Genomic DNA, 17,701 nt, shown 5'->3' with positions numbered 1-17,701 from the left:
ACTTAACCCCAATTGCCCTCCAAAAAGCAAAAAAAAAAAAAAAAGACTAACTACAAAGAAAACATTATCTTACTGGAATTGACCTGGTCTTGGGTAATTCCTAAGACTCCAAAGTTAAAATGTTCTCCTTAAAATTGCCTGGTATCCTGTTATTCAACTTCCCAAATAAGGAAAATGGCCTAATAGCTTCTCCTGATAGGCTGATTAAACTTTCCTTTTTGCCACAAATAACTCCCTAATATTATATAAGACAGTGTTTTTGTGTGTGTGTGTGTGTGTGTGTGTGTGTGTGTGTGTGTGTACCTTTGCTATCCACCAGGCAACTATTCATCTAATTAAACTTTTGGGGGTTTTTTTTGGAGGGGGGAGGGTAGGGCAATTGGGATTACGTGACTTTCCCAAGGTCATACAGCTAGTTTTTGTGTTAAGTGTCTGAGGCCGTATTTGAACTCAGGTCCTCCTGACTTCAGGGCTGGTGCTCTATTCACTGTGCCACCTAGCCCCCCCCCCCCAATTAAACTTTTCATCTTTCAGTCTTGCCTCCTGATTTATTGACACCCAGTTAAATGGACCAAGGTGGTAGGAATTATTCTCCTAGAGGGTCTTAGGACTTCTGGGCTGAAGAACTCCCCAACAATAAAAACCACTTAGAATACATGCATGAAAGATGCAAAGATACATAAGCCAAATAACTATCTATTCTGGTCTCAAAGAGGCAAAGCAACACACAGGATAGTTACAGCAAAACCTGGCAGTGTCTAGAAATTCAGGCCAGCCCAGATAATGGTCAAGGATAGCACTAATTAGGCTCCAGGAGGCAAAGGCAGCTGTGACCTTTTTCAAATGCACCAAGAGACCAGTTCACCTTTTGAACACACCAGTCTTCATGACTAAGCTAGATAAACATACATACATGCAGGGGTTAGTGGTTAACTGATTCAACTTTACATTGTCTTATACCTGTGAATCCTTGTTTCTCCCTGCCTTACGGCTACTTATCCCCCTTTCCAAACCACAATCTTGGATTATTCCTGACATTTATCTTCCTTATATCTGTTCACATGCTGATAAAGGTCTCCTGAGCTAGGCTAGCTAGAGAAAATATATAACTGTTAATGCACTCCACCAAACATTATGCTATCTCACCTAATTAGTAGAAAAGGAGGTTTTTAAAAATCATGTGTAGATTTCGCATTTATGACTTGTACCTGCCCAACAATTTGGACCCCTGCCATCCACCCTACTACTCAACTGTAAGGACTGCTGGGCCTTTCCATAAGCCCTGCAACTGAACCTCTCTTTATTTCTTATCTCCTTCAGTTAAAATACGAGCTCCTCAGGACTGCTGTAAATTTTGACTTGTATCTGTAGCACTTAGTAGAGTGCTTGGTACATATTGGATGTTGAATTTTTTTCAATTATTTATTAGCCATCTTCTCTATTACTATTTTCTCCTTGAGTGACCTGGATTTATATTGTATGGATACATTTGGCTATTTTCCTCCCTTCTTTTCTTCACTTGAAATATAAATTCCTTGAGGATAGGGTCTATTATTTTTTGCTATAGTACAGTAAATACTTCATCCACTTCCTTGAATTTTTTGTTGGTGGAGGTCAGGTAGAAAGGATGTGTTCATCTGTGTATATACTGATAGAATGCAAATTCCTCCGATAAAATGTAAGCTTTTGAAGACAGAGACTACTTCATTTGTTTTTTGTTACCTCAGCACTTAGCACAGTGGCTGACATATGGTATATCTGTCTGCATATACCTATTTTCTCTTCTTGTATCATTGATTTTTCATAAACCCATAAGGGTTGGGACTGTTAAGTTGATTAGTGCAATATGTTGAAAGATGTGCTCATCATCAAGAACCTGGAATTTCAAGGGTGCAGGGAATTCCCAGTGTAGGATCTCTGTACACCAACAGAGCTCCCAACCTCTCTAGTCTTCGAGAATTTCCTGAAACTCAGAGCAGTTGTGACTTGCTCATGATCACACAGCTAGTCAATCTCACCAGTGAGATTTGAAGTCAGGTCTACCACGCGACATTGCTTCTTAGAATATCTTCAAAGAATATTGTAGCTAGGAGGATTTTTTTTTATAAATGAGAGAACAGAGTCAGAGAAGTTAAAGTGACTAGTCCAAGTTTTCATAGCTGGTAAGGGAGTTGAGATTTAAACAAATGCCTCATGAATCTAAGTGCAATGCACTTTCTAGTTATACCAAAAGACATAGTGCTCAGAACTAGTAGAAAGATGTTTTATCAAGTGCTTAGCACACTGCCTAGCATGTAGTAGGCACTTAATAAATCCTTCCATCCTTTCATCTTTCCTTCTTTTCCTCCTTCCTTTTTTCTTCCTTCTTTCCTTTCCTTTCTTCTTTCCTTCCTTTCCTCTTTTCTTCCTTTGCCTCTTTCCTTCATTCACTCTTCCTTTCTTATCTTTCCCTTCTTTCTTTCCTTCTTCCTTCCTTCTCCCTTTCCTTCCTCTCTTCTTCATAAAACTACTATTTAAGCCCATACCTAATCCCTTCCACATATCAAACAAATGTTCACCTAACCTTTGTTGGAAGATCTCTAGTGAAAAGTAACCCACTACCTCCTAATGTAGCTCATTCCATTTGAAATAGGTTTTATTATTGGTGAATTTTTTCCTTATATTAAGCCTAAATTTGCTTCTTTGTGTCTGCCATCCATTGTTCTTTGTTCTGCCTTCTGGAACAAAGCAGAAAAACAAAATCAATAAAACTAACCCCTCTTATATACGATAGCTTTTCAAATACATTAAAAAGCAACTGATTCTCATATGGCATGACTAATTGATCTCATACTAGTGAAGTTGATTTTTTAACCCAATTCTTCTTAAGATATTTGGTCATCATTTGAGCTCAATGGAATCTTTTGAGAACCTGATTTTTCATCCATTTTGTTAGCCATTCTATCTTCCTATCTTTCCTACATTTATTTGAATACATCTTGTATTCTGCCCTGCTCCAAAAAGAATATAAGACCCTTGAGGTCAGAGATTATTTCCTTTCCAATTTGTGCCCCCCAAACCAGTACCCAAGAAACATTTATTGAATTGAATTGAATCAACCATACTAATGCAAGGGAGAAGTGGAGCAGATATTCCCCTTATTTAACAAAAAAAAAAGTAGCTGACATTTGCATAGTACTACAAAGGATATTACATATAATAATTCACCTGAGTCTCAAAACAATTGTTTGAGGTAAAGGCTAAAATCTCACCCATGGTTGGGGTAGAGGTGGGGTAGAGCCAAGATGGCAGAGTACAGGTAGCATCCCAGCTGAACTTTCTCAACATTCCTCTCCAATTAACTTTTAAATAGATCTTCAAATCAAATTTTGGAGTCACAGAGCCAACAAAAGACATTTTTCCTGCATAAGATGACATAAGAGAGGTCTATGACACCAGAGTGGGTGCCAATCCATAGTGCATGCTATGGCAGATCTAGCAGTAGGCCTTGGGGGCAGCTGTGGCAGTGGAAGCAGCAGCAGCAGCAGTTTCAGGAGTTCTCAGCCCAGAGTTGGTAAAAGGGTCATACAACTGGTAAGAAAAAGATAACAGGGGGCTTTTTGTTGGCACTAGGTACAGCTGGAATTGATTGACAATTCTATTGCCCATATGCAGTTCTGGGTCAGAATTCCAGGGAACAGAAGAGTATAGGTGGTTGGTCACAAGGGTGCAGGGACCCTGGTTGCACTTACAAGGCAAGAGAGGTTCATTAGCACTTGTGGCTACAGGAGAGAAGGGGACCTGGTCAATGTTGCAAAGCCAAGAGGAGTGCTCATGCTTGTAGCTACAGGGAAACAGAGGTCCTTCCTAGGTAAAGACCACAGTGCAGACCAGGAGAACAGTGACCATACCTTGGAAGCACCAAAAACTTGCAGACCCTTAGAAAAGGCTCTGAAAATAGTAGCATGAAAAAGCCTGAAGCTTGGGACAGTGCCTCCCCACCCCCAGGTGAGCATAGCCCAGCTTTAGCACAAAATTCAAAGTGAAGAAATAGCGTGGAAAAATGAGCAGACAACAATCAAAAATGAATTTGACCCTAAAAAGCTACTATGATGGCAGGGATGACCAAGACATAAGCTCAAAGGGAGACAACAATGTGAAAATAGCTACAAGGAAAGCTCAAAGAACAATGCAAATTGGAGCCCAACAAGAATTCTTAGAAGAGTAAAAGAAAGAGATGAACAGTGGAGGGAAAATTAGGGTAAATAAGAAATATGTAAGAAAATTATGAAAAGAGAATTAACGACTTGATAAAAGAAACGCGAAACATACTGAAGAAAATAACACTTTAAAAACAGAAGTGGCCTAATGGTAAAAAGAGGCACAAAAATTCATTAAAGAAAAGAACTCCTTAAAAGCAGAATAAGTGAAATGGAAAAAAAGAGATACAAAAGCTCACTAAAGAATTAGAACTGGACAACTGGAAGCTAATGACTCCATTAGATGTCAAGAAAAAACAAAATCAAAAGAATGAAAAAAAGGAAAATGTGAAATATCTCACTGTAAAACAACTTGGAAAATAGATTACAAAGAGATAATTTGAGAATTTTTGGATTACCTGAAAGCCATGATCAAAGAAAGAACCTAGATATCATCATATTTCAAGAAATCATAAAGAAAAAACTTCCCCCTATACATTAGATCCAGAAGGCAAAATAGAAATAGAACCCACTGTTCACCTTCTGAAAGAGATCCCAAAATAGGAATATTGTAGCCAAATTTCAATGCTCCCAGTTCAAAGAGAAAATATTGCAAGTAATCAGAAAGAAATCATTCAAATATCATGAACTCACAGTTAGAATTACACAAGATTTGGTAGCTTTCATTATGAAAAAGCAGAGAGTTTGGAATATGATATTCCAGAAGGCAAAGGAGCTAGATTCTCAAGAATAACCTACCTAGCAAAATTGAGTATAATCTTTCAGGTGAAGAAAGGGATATTTAAGGGAAAAGAGGACTTTCAAGCATTCCTGATAGACAAAACCAGAGCTGAATGGAAACTTTGACATTCAAACACAAGACTCAAGAGAAGCATAAAAATGTAAACATAAGAAACTCAACAAGATTAAACCATTTACATTCTTATATGGTAAGATTATACATGTAACTCTTAAGAACTTTATAATTATCCAGGCAATTAGAAGTCTACATCCAAGGTATTGGTATGAATCAATTATGTTAGGATAATTTCAAAAAATGGAGGATAAAGAGAGATGCATTAGGGGAAGGGAGAAGGGAGAGGTACAATGGGGAAATTTTTCTCACATAAAAGAGGTATATAAGGAAGAGTTTCTATAATGAAGGGGAAATGGAGGGGGGTGGCAGACAATGCTTGACCTCATTCTCCTCGAAATTGGCTGGGAGAGAGAGAGATGCAAATTTGGGTATAGAAATGTAACTTACCAACAGGGAAATAGGAGGTGTAGAAGATAAGACATATGACCCATATGTACAAAAATATTTTTAGCAGCTCTCTTTGTGTTGGCAAAGAATTGGAAATTAAGGGGCTACCCATCAATTGGGGAATGACTGAATACATTGTTTCATATGATTGTGATGGAATTGTGATACAGAAATGATGAGAGTGATGGCTTCAGAAAAAAACATGGCAAGACCTATATAAACTAATGCAAAGAGAAGTGAAGACAAGCAGGATGTCATTGGGCACAGCAACAACAATGTTATAATGATGGTCAACTGAGAAAGACTTTACTGCTATGATCACTACAATGATCCAAGACATTTCCAAAGGACTCATGATGAAAAAAATGCTCTCCATTTCCAGAGAGAGAATTGATAAATTCTGAGGGCAAATGAAAGTATAATTTTCTCTCTCTCTCTCTGTCTCTCTCCCCCTCTCTCCCTCCCTCTCTCTCTTCCTCTCTCTCCATCTGTCTTTCTGCTATTTGGCTAATATAGAAATATATTTTGCATCATTTCACGTGTATAATTGATATAATTTTCCCTGCCTTCTCAAGGGAAAGAATTTGGAACTCAATTTTTAAAAAGAAAAGAATATTTAAAATAAAAAATTTAAAAATCATACTGTCTGAAGTGGAACTTGAACCCAGATCTTCCTGGTTCCCATGTCCAGCTCTCTATTCAATATGCTACAATGCATCTTCCTATCTTCTCTCCACTCCAGACTGCAATTTAAGATATATTTATATGTTCTTAAGTGAGGCTAATATGGACAATTTGGAACCATTAGGTTTTATTTTCATGTAGGACTACAGAAACAAACAAGTTGGACTAAATTAATCTTCTATTTGTACACAATTCTATCACAGTCAAGTAAATAGTGCCTCAGATTAGGGTAAGAAAAAGTAACCTAAAATACTTATGTACAATAATGAGCTCCTTATATAAAATTATTTAAATTTTCAATTAAGAGTTCCCCACTAGAGATATTCAAAGAGTTGGTTGTAAAGCTAAATGTAAGCTAAAGTTAGATATGAAATTCACAGTGTAATATTGGGAATCTAAATTGATGCTCTCTAATTAGAATCTAAGCTAATTTTCTGATGGACTGAAATAAAGTAGATTTTATATCACTCAGTGAAAACCAGGCAGCACAAAAGACAATGGAATTCTATGTTAAAAGATATACCCTCCTTTTTTCAAGACAGAAATGTGATTAATGTGTCTCCAAGCAGGCAACCAGAATTACTAGTAAGCTGTATTTTGCATTTAAAGTCTGTTGGTTTGTAAGGCACACATGGGGGAAAAAATCTATCAGGACAAATTTAAGAAAATGAGGTCCAGGCTGCTTAATTCTCACTCTTTATAATCATTTTAGCACAGCTTTGGAAGAACAGTGTTTCTATGCTATTAATCCTAAGTACCTAACCATTCTTACAGAGGTCTGTAGTCATTCCTGATTCAGAGGAACTAATTAAGAAATGTAATTCAGATAGTAAAAAATGCAAAGGAAATTTCCCATAAAATGTGAGATGAATGTGGTCATATCTTATCACCATATTTATATGTAAATGCCAATATACTTTATATCAACTTCTATTGTAATCCCTTCAAGAGAGGTCCTCTAGAATCAAAATATTATTAATATATTCCAGAAAATACATAATCCCCTTGGTTTTTTATTACCCACATATTTAATCATTTCTGCATGAGACAGCTTTTGGAGACAATTACTCCACATAATAAAAATCTAAAAACCTTAACAGCACCTACAGTAATATCAGATTTCTTAAGGTGCTGGTGATATTACTCACTATTAAACATGACATGTTAAATTATGCTGTGTTTTACAAAAGCACATCTATTGCCATGCTTATTAGTTTAATTATAATTATAGACCTTGATGTACATTGTTATAATCAGAATGATAGTACGGGGAAATTTATTTTATGGACTGTCAATTTGTCTTGGGATAGAAAAAGACCAATTTACCCAAAAGAATATGTAGCTCATGATTAACAAAAGAGATGGGTACATTTTGACCAATAAAAAAGCCAGGGTGATTGAAAATACATTATGTGATTATATACTTCAGTTCCTTTGATGTGTGATGTCATAAGTATAGATACTCCCTCTGCTTGCATGTACCACACAGTCCATTTATGCCTTTGAATTCCTTGAAATATTATTCATGCCTGTTTATAAACTCATCATAAAAATTATGCCCAACATGCTGGAGGCCCTTCTCTATTTCTTTTAATACTCTGTCGGCACCAAAGTAACACTCAGACTCCCTGTTTTTATGCCATACTCTAATTGCATTATGTGACAGGACTGCCTCCTTTACTAATTCGTACATATGCAGGGTAGGGTGACTGAGTCTCAGACAGATGGCCCAAGGAGGAAGGTGAGGTTGGATCTCCAGCAGGACAATCACACTCAGATTTGATCTCATGCATGATGGAGTGGAATGGCTCAGGTGACTATGAACACAAATAAAAGTAAGCGGGGCTGAAAGGTTATGCAGTGTAGATGTGAAATAGGAAAAAAAAACTTGTCATCATAACAGCAGCTTATTCTCATTGTCAATGACAATGGAACCACTACGTTGTACTCTAATACCTCACAATCTAGTGTACTATGTGAGAAAGTAGAAATGATATCTAAGACGAAATACAGAAGTGTGGTCAATTAAATCCAAAAGAAATGTGCTGGAGGAGAAACAATTCTAAAGGCAACGAGATAATGATATTTTAATAGATCCAAAAAAGGGAAGATTTTAAAAATATGGTAAAAATGACATATTGTATTAACATCCAAAGAAAGTAATTACCCATATGCCTACTTACTCCTCTCTATCAAATCTCTTTGAAAATGTTCTCTGCATATATCAAGGGGGTCAATGATGAAAATATGAAAAAGGAATAGAAAGGCTTTTATAGATGTTCTTCATGGTCACAGAACTTACTAAGTGATATAAAGAATATGAGAATTCACTGTATTTACTGTTTGTTGACTACAAAAACAAATTAGTACAGCTTCTGACTAGTGTGGCCTTAGTGAGTAATTTAACATCTTTAGGTCTTCTGTTTTCTGAATCTCATCTCTAATATGGAGACAGTGAATCAGATGATCTCTAAAGTCCATGAGTCCATGACCATAAGCACTATGGGAGTTTGAGAAAAGAAAGAATCACTGAGATCTGAAGTAGGAAAGGCTTTATGGAAGAGATGGGGCTCAAGCTAGATCTTAATGGACAGTGGATTTGGAATGAACAAAGAAGGGGCTACAGGGAGGAGGTTAGAGAAATAAATGAGTTAGGGGGAAAAAACCCAGGGGCAGCTAGGTAGTGCAGTGAATAGAGCACCAGCTTTGAAGTCAGGAGAACCTGAGTTCAAATCCAGCCTCAGACACTTGACACTTACACTTGACCTTGGACAAGTTATCTAACCCAACTGCTTTGCCTTATCCCCTCAAGAAAAAAAAAAAAACCTGACTAAATTAGAAGTTATAAGAGGAGAGAGGGGGAAGATACCATATAGTAGGAAATAAAATTGTAGGATGGAGTCAAATTTTGAAGGATCTCAAAAAGCAAGGGAGAGGGACTCTGATGGTACTTGACCATAGAGAGAATGAAAGTGTAAATTGGGAAGAATAACACAATAACTCAAATTAAATAGCACCTTAGAGTTTAAAAGAGCAGCTAGATGGTACAGTAGATAGAGTGATGGGCCTGGAGTCAGGAAGACTCATCTTCCAGAGTTCAAATCTCGCGTCAGACTCTTACTAGTTCTGTGAACCTTGGCAAGTCACTTAACCCCATTTGCCTCAGTTTCCTCCTCTGTATAAGGAGCTGGAAAAGTAAATGACAAACCACTCCAGTATCTTTGCCAAGAAAAACCCAAAAGGAGTCATGAAGAATTGGACACGACTGAAAAACAACTGAACAACAATATAAAAAGCTTAGAAAGCACTTTTCTAATAATTCTCTTATGTATATGGTGTATTAATAATCCCACTGTCTACATAAAGAAACCAAGCTTCAGAGAGGTTAAATGCTGTGTTTAAGGTCACCCATCCAATAAATGTTAGAGCCAGGATCTAAACATAGGTTTTTCTTCACTCCAAATCCAGCACTATCCCCATCATCACCTAATGAAATCAATATTTAAGAAAAACTGGTAGTGGTATTCACGAAGGAATGGGGTCTGTTGGCATAAAAACAAAAAGACTTTAACAGAAACATTTTTATCTGGAAAACACACTCTTAATATGTTTGTGAAGAGACATAGAGTCTGATTTCATTCATCCAGTTCTGTTTAGCTCATTCTGCTTCATGTACTATACTCCAAAACAGGGCTTCTTCACCTCTTTTGTGTCTCACACACCCTTTGGCAGAATAATTTATAATTATATAAAATAAAATACATGGGATTACAAAGGAAACAAATCATATTGAAACACAACTAACAAAATATTAAAAGTTAGTAGGCCACAGGTTAAGAACCCCAGATCTAGAATTTTGTTATTAGCATTGAAGAGCTAAATCTTTTTCTTTGCATTTGTAGGTGCACACTGCACTAACTTGTCAGTCCTATGCTATGCCTTATAGTGCAAAGATGGTCCTGAGATCTTGAAGGTTATGCCAATAACAATCAAATTCCAGGAGACACCTCGAAGATGAAAAAGCTTCAATTGTAAGCCCAGTGATAGGTCATTTATATGTAATCTCAGCATCAAACTAGCTAAATTCATAAAGGCTCAACTATAGAAATTTAGACACCAGGTTCTTAGATTACTCTACTCTGCTCCATGAAGCTGCCTACCAAAGTCTAGAGGGATCGCCATTGATATTTAGGTGGGGAGCATCACATGAACAAAATCATCTATCTTGTAAAGCATTTAAATACATAAGTGCATGAACTATAGTCTATGCTGAACATCCTTTGGAATACTCTGAGAACTAGAGCTGGAAGGCATATCTAAGTTTTACTAAGAATCTATATCGGGGAAGCTAGGTGAATAGAGCACTGGCCCTGGAGTCAGGAGGACCTGAGTTCAATCTGCCTCAGATACTTAATACTTACTAGCCTTGTGACCTTGGGCAAGTCACTTAACCCCAATTGCCCTGCCCTTCCCCCTCCAAAAAAAAAAAACAAAAAAGAATCTATATAGTTGCAAGTTGAAGTCAAATCTTTTCTTTATGTAATCATAACTTTATACTTCTTTGGAAGCCAGAAGGTATGATAAATTTTGAAATTGAGGGCAAAATGGGCATGCTCTTTATTTTATTTTCTTATGGAAATATCTCAGCTGAAGAACAGCAAAGACCGATCTAGGTTTATATTTTTTACGTTCCTATCTGTCTTCCCTTGTCATGATGCGAGCACAGATATGTTCCATATGTTCTCACATTGCCAAGGAAAAACATGGGCAGATGTGCACAGCAGAAATCATTTTTAACCACAGTCACATATTAAAGTCAATCATCACCAGCTACTCAACAGAGATGCTATATGTGAAAGAGGTTGGCTAGCTGGCTGGACATTCATCAGAAAAGTCAGATGGCACAGAAGTCAATGGCAATGTAGTTTATTGCAATGTCAGTGCCCTTGACTGTTTGGGATGAAATGCAAAGTCTATAAATTCCACTGTGCGATATATAATATGGATGCCATTTCCAAAAGGAAAGCTACTACATAGGAGTTTGTCAGGAGAATGTGCAAAGGAAGGAAAAAGCTTTCTCCTGGTACATATTTATACTTTCAAGGGTAAACGAACAATTTTTTTTGGCTTGTAAGTAGCATGAATAATCTCAAAACTCATGCTTTGTGGGCATAAATATAAAATATCTTTCAGAATTATAAGAGAGTAGGTAGAAATAAGCAATGATTTCCTTTTCAACATAGTAACAGACGGGTAAGAAAAATAGAAGAGGAGTCAAAATGAAAGGTGTATCAAGTCAGTGGGTTCAAGGAAAATAAATTCCAGTATTCCAAAATACTATCTGATAAAACTTTCAGAGAAGGAGGTTAATTGATCAACAAACATTTATTAAGTGTTTACTGCCAGGGATAGAAAGGGCAAAAACATAGTCCCTACTCTTAAGGAGTTCACATAGTCCCTAATCTTAAGGAGTTCTGATGCATGAGACAACATGAAAACAACTATGTGCATGCAAGTTATATAAGGTATAAATGGAATGTACCTTCAGAGGGAAAGCTCTAACAGTAGGGGATCAGGAAATAGCTCCAGCAGAAGGTGGGATTTGAGCTGAATCTTGAAGAAAGGTAGGGAAACCAGGAGGCAGGGGTGAGGAAGGAAAGTATGCCAGCTTGGGGACCTAGCTAATGAAAAGGCATGGAGTTGGGAGATGAAAATGGAGCATCATGTGTGAGGAACAGAAAGGAGACCAGAGTCTTTGGATCATAGAGTATGTGGAAGGGAGTAAAGTATAAGACAACTGAAAAGGTAAGAAGGGGACAAAGTTGTGAAACAATTTAAATGACAGAGTATTTTATATTTTATCTTTGAGATAATAGGGAGTTATTAGAGTTTATTGATTGGGGGAATGGCAAGACAGCTTCAATATAGGCACCCCTCATTTATTTCACTTCATTTTATTATGCATTGCAGATTTTTGTTTTGGGGGAATTTTTTTGTTTGTTTTTACAAATAGAACACCTGCATTGAATAAGTCTATAGATGCCATTTTTTTCCCCCAATAGCATATGGTCACACCATGTCACTGTATCATATTTTGGTAATTCTCGCAATATTTCAAACTTTCTCATTATTATTATATGTGTTATGATGATCTGTGATCAGTGATATTTGATGTTACTATTTTAATTGTTTTGGGGTGCCACAAACCACACCTATATAAGATAGTGAACTTAATAAATATTGTGTGTGTTCTGACTGCTCCACTGACCAGCTGTTCCCTCATCTCTCTCCCTATTCTTGGGCCTCCCTATTCCCTGAGACACTAAAATTTTGAAGAATATTACATAAATTTAGTTGATAAAGCAGCAGTAGGATTTGAGTGGACTGGCTCCAATTTTGAAAGAAGATCTATTGTGGGTAAAATGCTATCAAACAGCATCACATACTACAAAGATATCTTTTGTGAAAGGAAAAGTCAATCAATGCAGCAAACTTCATTGCTGTCTTATTTTTAAAAATTGCCACAACCATACCAGCCTTCAGCAACCACTACTCTGATTAGTCAACAGTTATCAACATCAAGGCAAAACCCTCCACCACCAGCAAAAAGATTACAACTCACTAAAGGTTCAAATGGTTACCATTTTTAGCAATAAAATATTTGAATTAAGGTATGTACATTTTTTAGATAATACTATTACACACTTACCATGGTACAGCATAAGCATAACTTTTATATGCACCATGAAACCAAAAAATTCAGATCTCACTATTGTGATATTCACTTTATTGCAGAGGTCTGGAACCAAAACCACAATATCTCTGAGGTATGCCTATATGGGAAAGTTACTGACAGCTAAATGAAGGACAAATTGGAATAGGCAAACACTTGAGGCAAGGGAGTCAATTAGAAGGAGTACTGCAAAAGGCCCAAGTATGAGATGACAAGGGCCACCATCAAATCTCCATAACCATCAGGGGAGAGACTCAGTGAGAAGAGAGAGGGCTACATACACAAGAGAAGCTGTGAAAGTATAGTAGACCAAACTTGGCAATAGACTGGATATATGGGGTGAGGATGACAACTTCCAGGTTGTAAACTTGAATGACTGAGAGGAAGATGGCACCCTCAATAGTATTATGGAAGTCTGGAAGATGGGAAAGCTTTTGGGGGAAAGATAATGAGTTCTATTTTGGACATAGTGAGTTAGAGATGTCTACAGGCATCCAGATTAAGATGTCCAAGAGCAGTTGGTGATGCAAGACTGGAGCTCAAGACAGTAGTTAGGGTTGGCTATGTAGACCTGAGAATTATCTCTATAGAGATATGTACTCATTAGGGCTGATGATATCATGAAGTGAGATAGAGGAGATAGATAGAGGAGAAGAGAACAGGGTCCAAGAAGTCTTGAGGAACATCCATAGTTATTGGGCATGAACCAGAAGAAAATGCAGTGAAGGCATATGTTGGCATCTTCCAATTGATGAAAGAGCAAATTATGGTGAACTGGAGGTAGGGTTTTGGAGTTGGACAATGACATTCTTGGGTCCAAATTCTTATACTGTAGCTGAGATAATTATAGAAAGTTTCAAAAGAATGAGCCAGCAGAGACAAGTTTAGGTTGCATTCATAAGATCATAAGTTTAGATATGGAAAGGACTTTAGAGTAATCCAGTCCAATTCCCATTTGGCTGATGAGGAGGCAGAGAACCAGAGAGATTAAATGACTGACCTGAAGTGACACAAGTAGTCTGGAATGGAACCCAGGACTCCCCTTACTCTCAATTCTAAGCCCTTTCCCTTATTCTACATTGTCTTTTACTTGATTAGCTTCCTAACTAAGGATCACAAAGTTATTAGCTTACAGTCATCTATTCTTGTAGCTATTTCTACAAATGCCAAAATGTTATGGGGAAAAAACAAAAATCACTCAATAATCTAATATCTCCATAACTAATTATTCATGTATTAACCAATCTCATGGTATCTAATGAAAGATAGAAAACAAAACAATGAATTTATCATAAAAATAAGGTGCTCAGGGGGCAGCTAGATAGCACAGTGAATAGAGCATCGGCCCGTGAGTCAAGAGGATCTGAATTCAAATCCAGCTTCAGACACTTGACACACTAGCCATGTGACTTGGAAAAATCACTTAACCCCAATTGCCCTGCCCTCCTCCCTCCAAAAAGCAAAAAAAAAAAAAAAGGTGCTCAAACTTTTGTTTCACTAATATATGGCTATAAGAAGCATATGGGCTACTCTGCTTATTTAGTAAGGTTTAAGTTTTAGGGAACATCAGTTAGTCAACATTGGTAGGAAAAATAAAGTTATCGACCCAATCTAGTGTTAAAGTTCCTTTGACTTACTGTCCTTAGAGGCTTTAACTCATGTGTCATGGATAATACATGGACTCAGAAGATTTGTCGGCCATCATAAAAGCTATTGGAGGGTATATTTTTGGGGGGTTATTTCTTTTTTGGTGAATGGTTTATGACTCATCACACATGAGTGATCACTCTACATTCAAATATAATAGATTTTCGATGACTCAGCCATACCCAAAGTCACTCACTTCACTGATAGTAACAGAACTACAATTTGCATCTAGTTTCTCTGATTCCATATTCAATGCTCTTTCCACGGTTACATCATTCAGTAAAGACTTTTAATTTTATGCCAAAAGGTCTTATCTGTATGGATGAAAAGTTCCTTCAAAACAGGAATCATCCAGGTGTTTTCAGGTATTTAGATGTCATGTGTCATAGACACATGAGTTAAAGTTACCACATAAGAGATATCTATTTACTTTTTGTTTAGGAAAAGGTAGTAAAATTTGCAATTTTTCAAAATATTTGTAACTGCATTGATAAATCCTTTAACACAGATCACAACACCTTATTATGTGGTCTTACTGAGCTTCCCTGCCCCCACTTCAAATCACCTGGTGGTCAGCCTTTTAGTGATGAGAGTCTTCAAATAGCAGAGAAAAATTCAGAGACACTTCACAAGAAACTGCAAGCATTGGTAAGGACAAAGTCCAAAATGGGAAGTGCTAAGCCTAATCAAATTTTCCCTGCGGAAGAAGCTTTTAAAAATAGTTGCTAACTTAATAGACTTTATGTTAAATCATTTAATTTAAATCTATTCTTTGGTTGCTGTTTCCTGTAGGTCCAAAATATATTGCAAAAGTTGCTCATAAATCTTTTTTTTTTCGTTTCCTTGTATGCCTTACCATGCTAACCATCAAGGTAAGCCTTGAATATACTTAATATTTAAGGATTCATAATTTAACAAGTATGAGCATTCATTTCACTCACACAGATGGCACTCCCTCTATACATTAGTAGATCATCTTTGAGATCAATTTTTTATGTAGCCAACTCGGTGATGAGCCTTTCTGAACTTGGCTTGTACTCAGACAAGAGACATCACTTGGCCTATACTCAAAGCCTTTGCAGCTTGGTAGGACCTGTCAGAGCTTGTGGTCTGGCTTAGCCTTTGACCAGGGTCACTACTGAAGTAAGATTAGCAGGACTGTAGTAGAGAATATGAGAGATTTAAAATAAAATATCATCCTTATTGGTGTAGTATCAGTTTCACAGACAAATATTAATTTGTGGAGTATATAAACAAGAATTGAACATCTCTGGCGTGAGAATCATTTCCATCCATTAATGTCTCCTTGGTGTCCAGGATTAGATATTACCATAGTGCTTAAAGAACAGCTCCCATTTTCTTGTCTACATTCTTCATTTTGCTGAGGAATGCAGTAACTAATGAAAGAATTAAAACAGAATTCCTGAAGACAGAGTGGGAGATAATTAATTTACAACTTCACACCACTTCTCAGGAAAATATTCAACCAATTTATACTGTAGAGTACAGACACTTAGCAACTTGCAAAAAAAAAAGTTTTAAAAATAATCAGTTATGTGATCTTGGGCAAGTCACATTAGCTCTTTAGGCTTCAGTTACCTCACCTGTAAAATGAGGGGCTTCAACTAAGTCGACTCTGAGGTCCCTTACAGCTCTGTCTATGATCCTATGATTATTATTTTTGCTTACTGCAAATGTATTCAAAAATCACCCTCTCCCCCAAGAAAAATGCAGTTGTTCAAAGTAGATACTGAAAAGTTAATTGTAATAGGATTCCAGAGATTTACTATTCATGATGGCACCTACCCAAATGCATCAATATGCCAAGGACCTGTGATTCCCATCCTGTTTGAAAAAAAAAAGAAAAGAAAAATCCTAGAGAGCCACTATTTAGCGGTGCCTTTAAGCAATGAGGTTCATCCATAATACTCAATTTGACTTAGTCTCTCAGCTCAAGAAAAATGCATCATTATAGCTAACATCTGCAGTCTACAGCAGGAAAGAAATTAAAGACAGAAATATACTCTTCCAGGTTGGGGGAGCAAAGCAACGGCCTAGGTGCGTGGAAAGTGACCTCATTTTTCCTTAGACGGCTTTAGCCAACAAGCCCACCTCCGACTCCCATTTCTGAATGTTGGGGGTGGGGAAGCACAATGGGAGAGTGACAGGGGATGAGGCAAACTTCTCTGACTGCTCTCTCCTTTCTCTATAAGGCCCCAAACCAAATACAAAGAAATACGAAGCGAATAAACATCCACGCTCAAGTCCAAGAGCACAGCTGGCTCTCCCAGTTGCAGTCACGGCACATCTGTCCTACCCCAACATGCTGGCTCGCATTGTAGAGGGCAGAGCCTGGCAGGGCTAAGCCAGCTTGCGCCGTGGCCAAACAGGCAGCTCGTGAGCGTGTCGGCGCTTCCCTTACCTTGAGGAGCACAAAGAGCCAGAGCAAGGGCAGGATCATGAGGCTGCCGCTCGCCCTCGTGGGCCGGCTTCCCATAGCAGCTCTGACGGGTCCGAGGGAGCGAGCGAGCCGCGGTCTCGGCAGAGGCGGCCGGCGGCCCCCGCTCCGCTTCTCCGGCTGCTTCCCTCAGCTCACAATGGCGTATTGGTGCCGAGGGATCAGATGGCCGGCACCGTCGCCACTCCCGGGGGGCGCATCCTCCCTTTTCTCTCTTTCCGACAACTCCTCTTCTTCCTCTCCGTCGCCTGGACTTCTCCGAGGATGTGTCAAGTGGTCCTGCTCTTCGATGGCCAGCTAAGGATGAAGGGATGGGGCTTGGGGATGGGCGAGGCTTTGCTGCCAAGCCGGCTGTTCTTGGAGCCGCAGGGTCCGCGTGGTGGTAAGCTGGGAGTCCCAGCACACCCTACCGCTCTCTAAGCATCCTCAGCTAACAAGGAGCCTCTTACTCTGAAGGCTTAACGTGATAAGAAGCCTACCATCTCTCCCTCCCAGTGCCCGCCCACAATCTCTTTCAGATTCCATACTTGGCTCCGCCCCTCATCCCGGCCTCACCTCCCCATCTCCCTACCTTCCCTCAAACAGAAGGGCTACTATAAGTGGATTTCCATGTATCCTACTCTCAGATATCTGTTCAACAGGCCTCTTCCTTACTGTCAACCAAGGAGAGAGAGTGACAGAGTGAGAGAGAGAGAGAGAGAGAGAGAGAGAGAGAGAGAGAGAGAGAGAGAGAGAGA

General features: G+C 38.2%; 1 protein-coding gene across 2 annotated transcripts in view; it reads right to left on the bottom strand.

Annotated features, from left to right (window-relative positions):
• The window catches only part of PTPRO (protein tyrosine phosphatase receptor type O), a 215,492-nt gene extending 198,050 nt beyond the window's left edge, over positions 1-17,442 (bottom strand). For both annotated transcript variants that reach the window (XM_069106126.1, XM_069106127.1), the window contains exon 1: positions 16,929-17,442. In XM_069106126.1, the coding sequence (XP_068962227.1) occupies positions 16,929-17,003 (75 nt within the window). In that variant the 5' untranslated portion in view covers positions 17,004-17,442. The remainder of the gene's footprint in view (positions 1-16,928) is intronic.
• Between the last annotated feature and the right edge of the window lie 259 nt (positions 17,443-17,701).

This window comes from Petaurus breviceps, unplaced genomic scaffold (genome assembly GCF_028583685.1).
Source record: "Petaurus breviceps papuanus isolate PSGF00001 unplaced genomic scaffold, PetGlider_PUasm1.0 78, whole genome shotgun sequence".
Lineage (NCBI taxonomy): Eukaryota > Metazoa > Chordata > Mammalia > Diprotodontia > Petauridae > Petaurus > Petaurus breviceps.
This window is presented reverse-complemented; position numbering and strand designations above follow the sequence as displayed.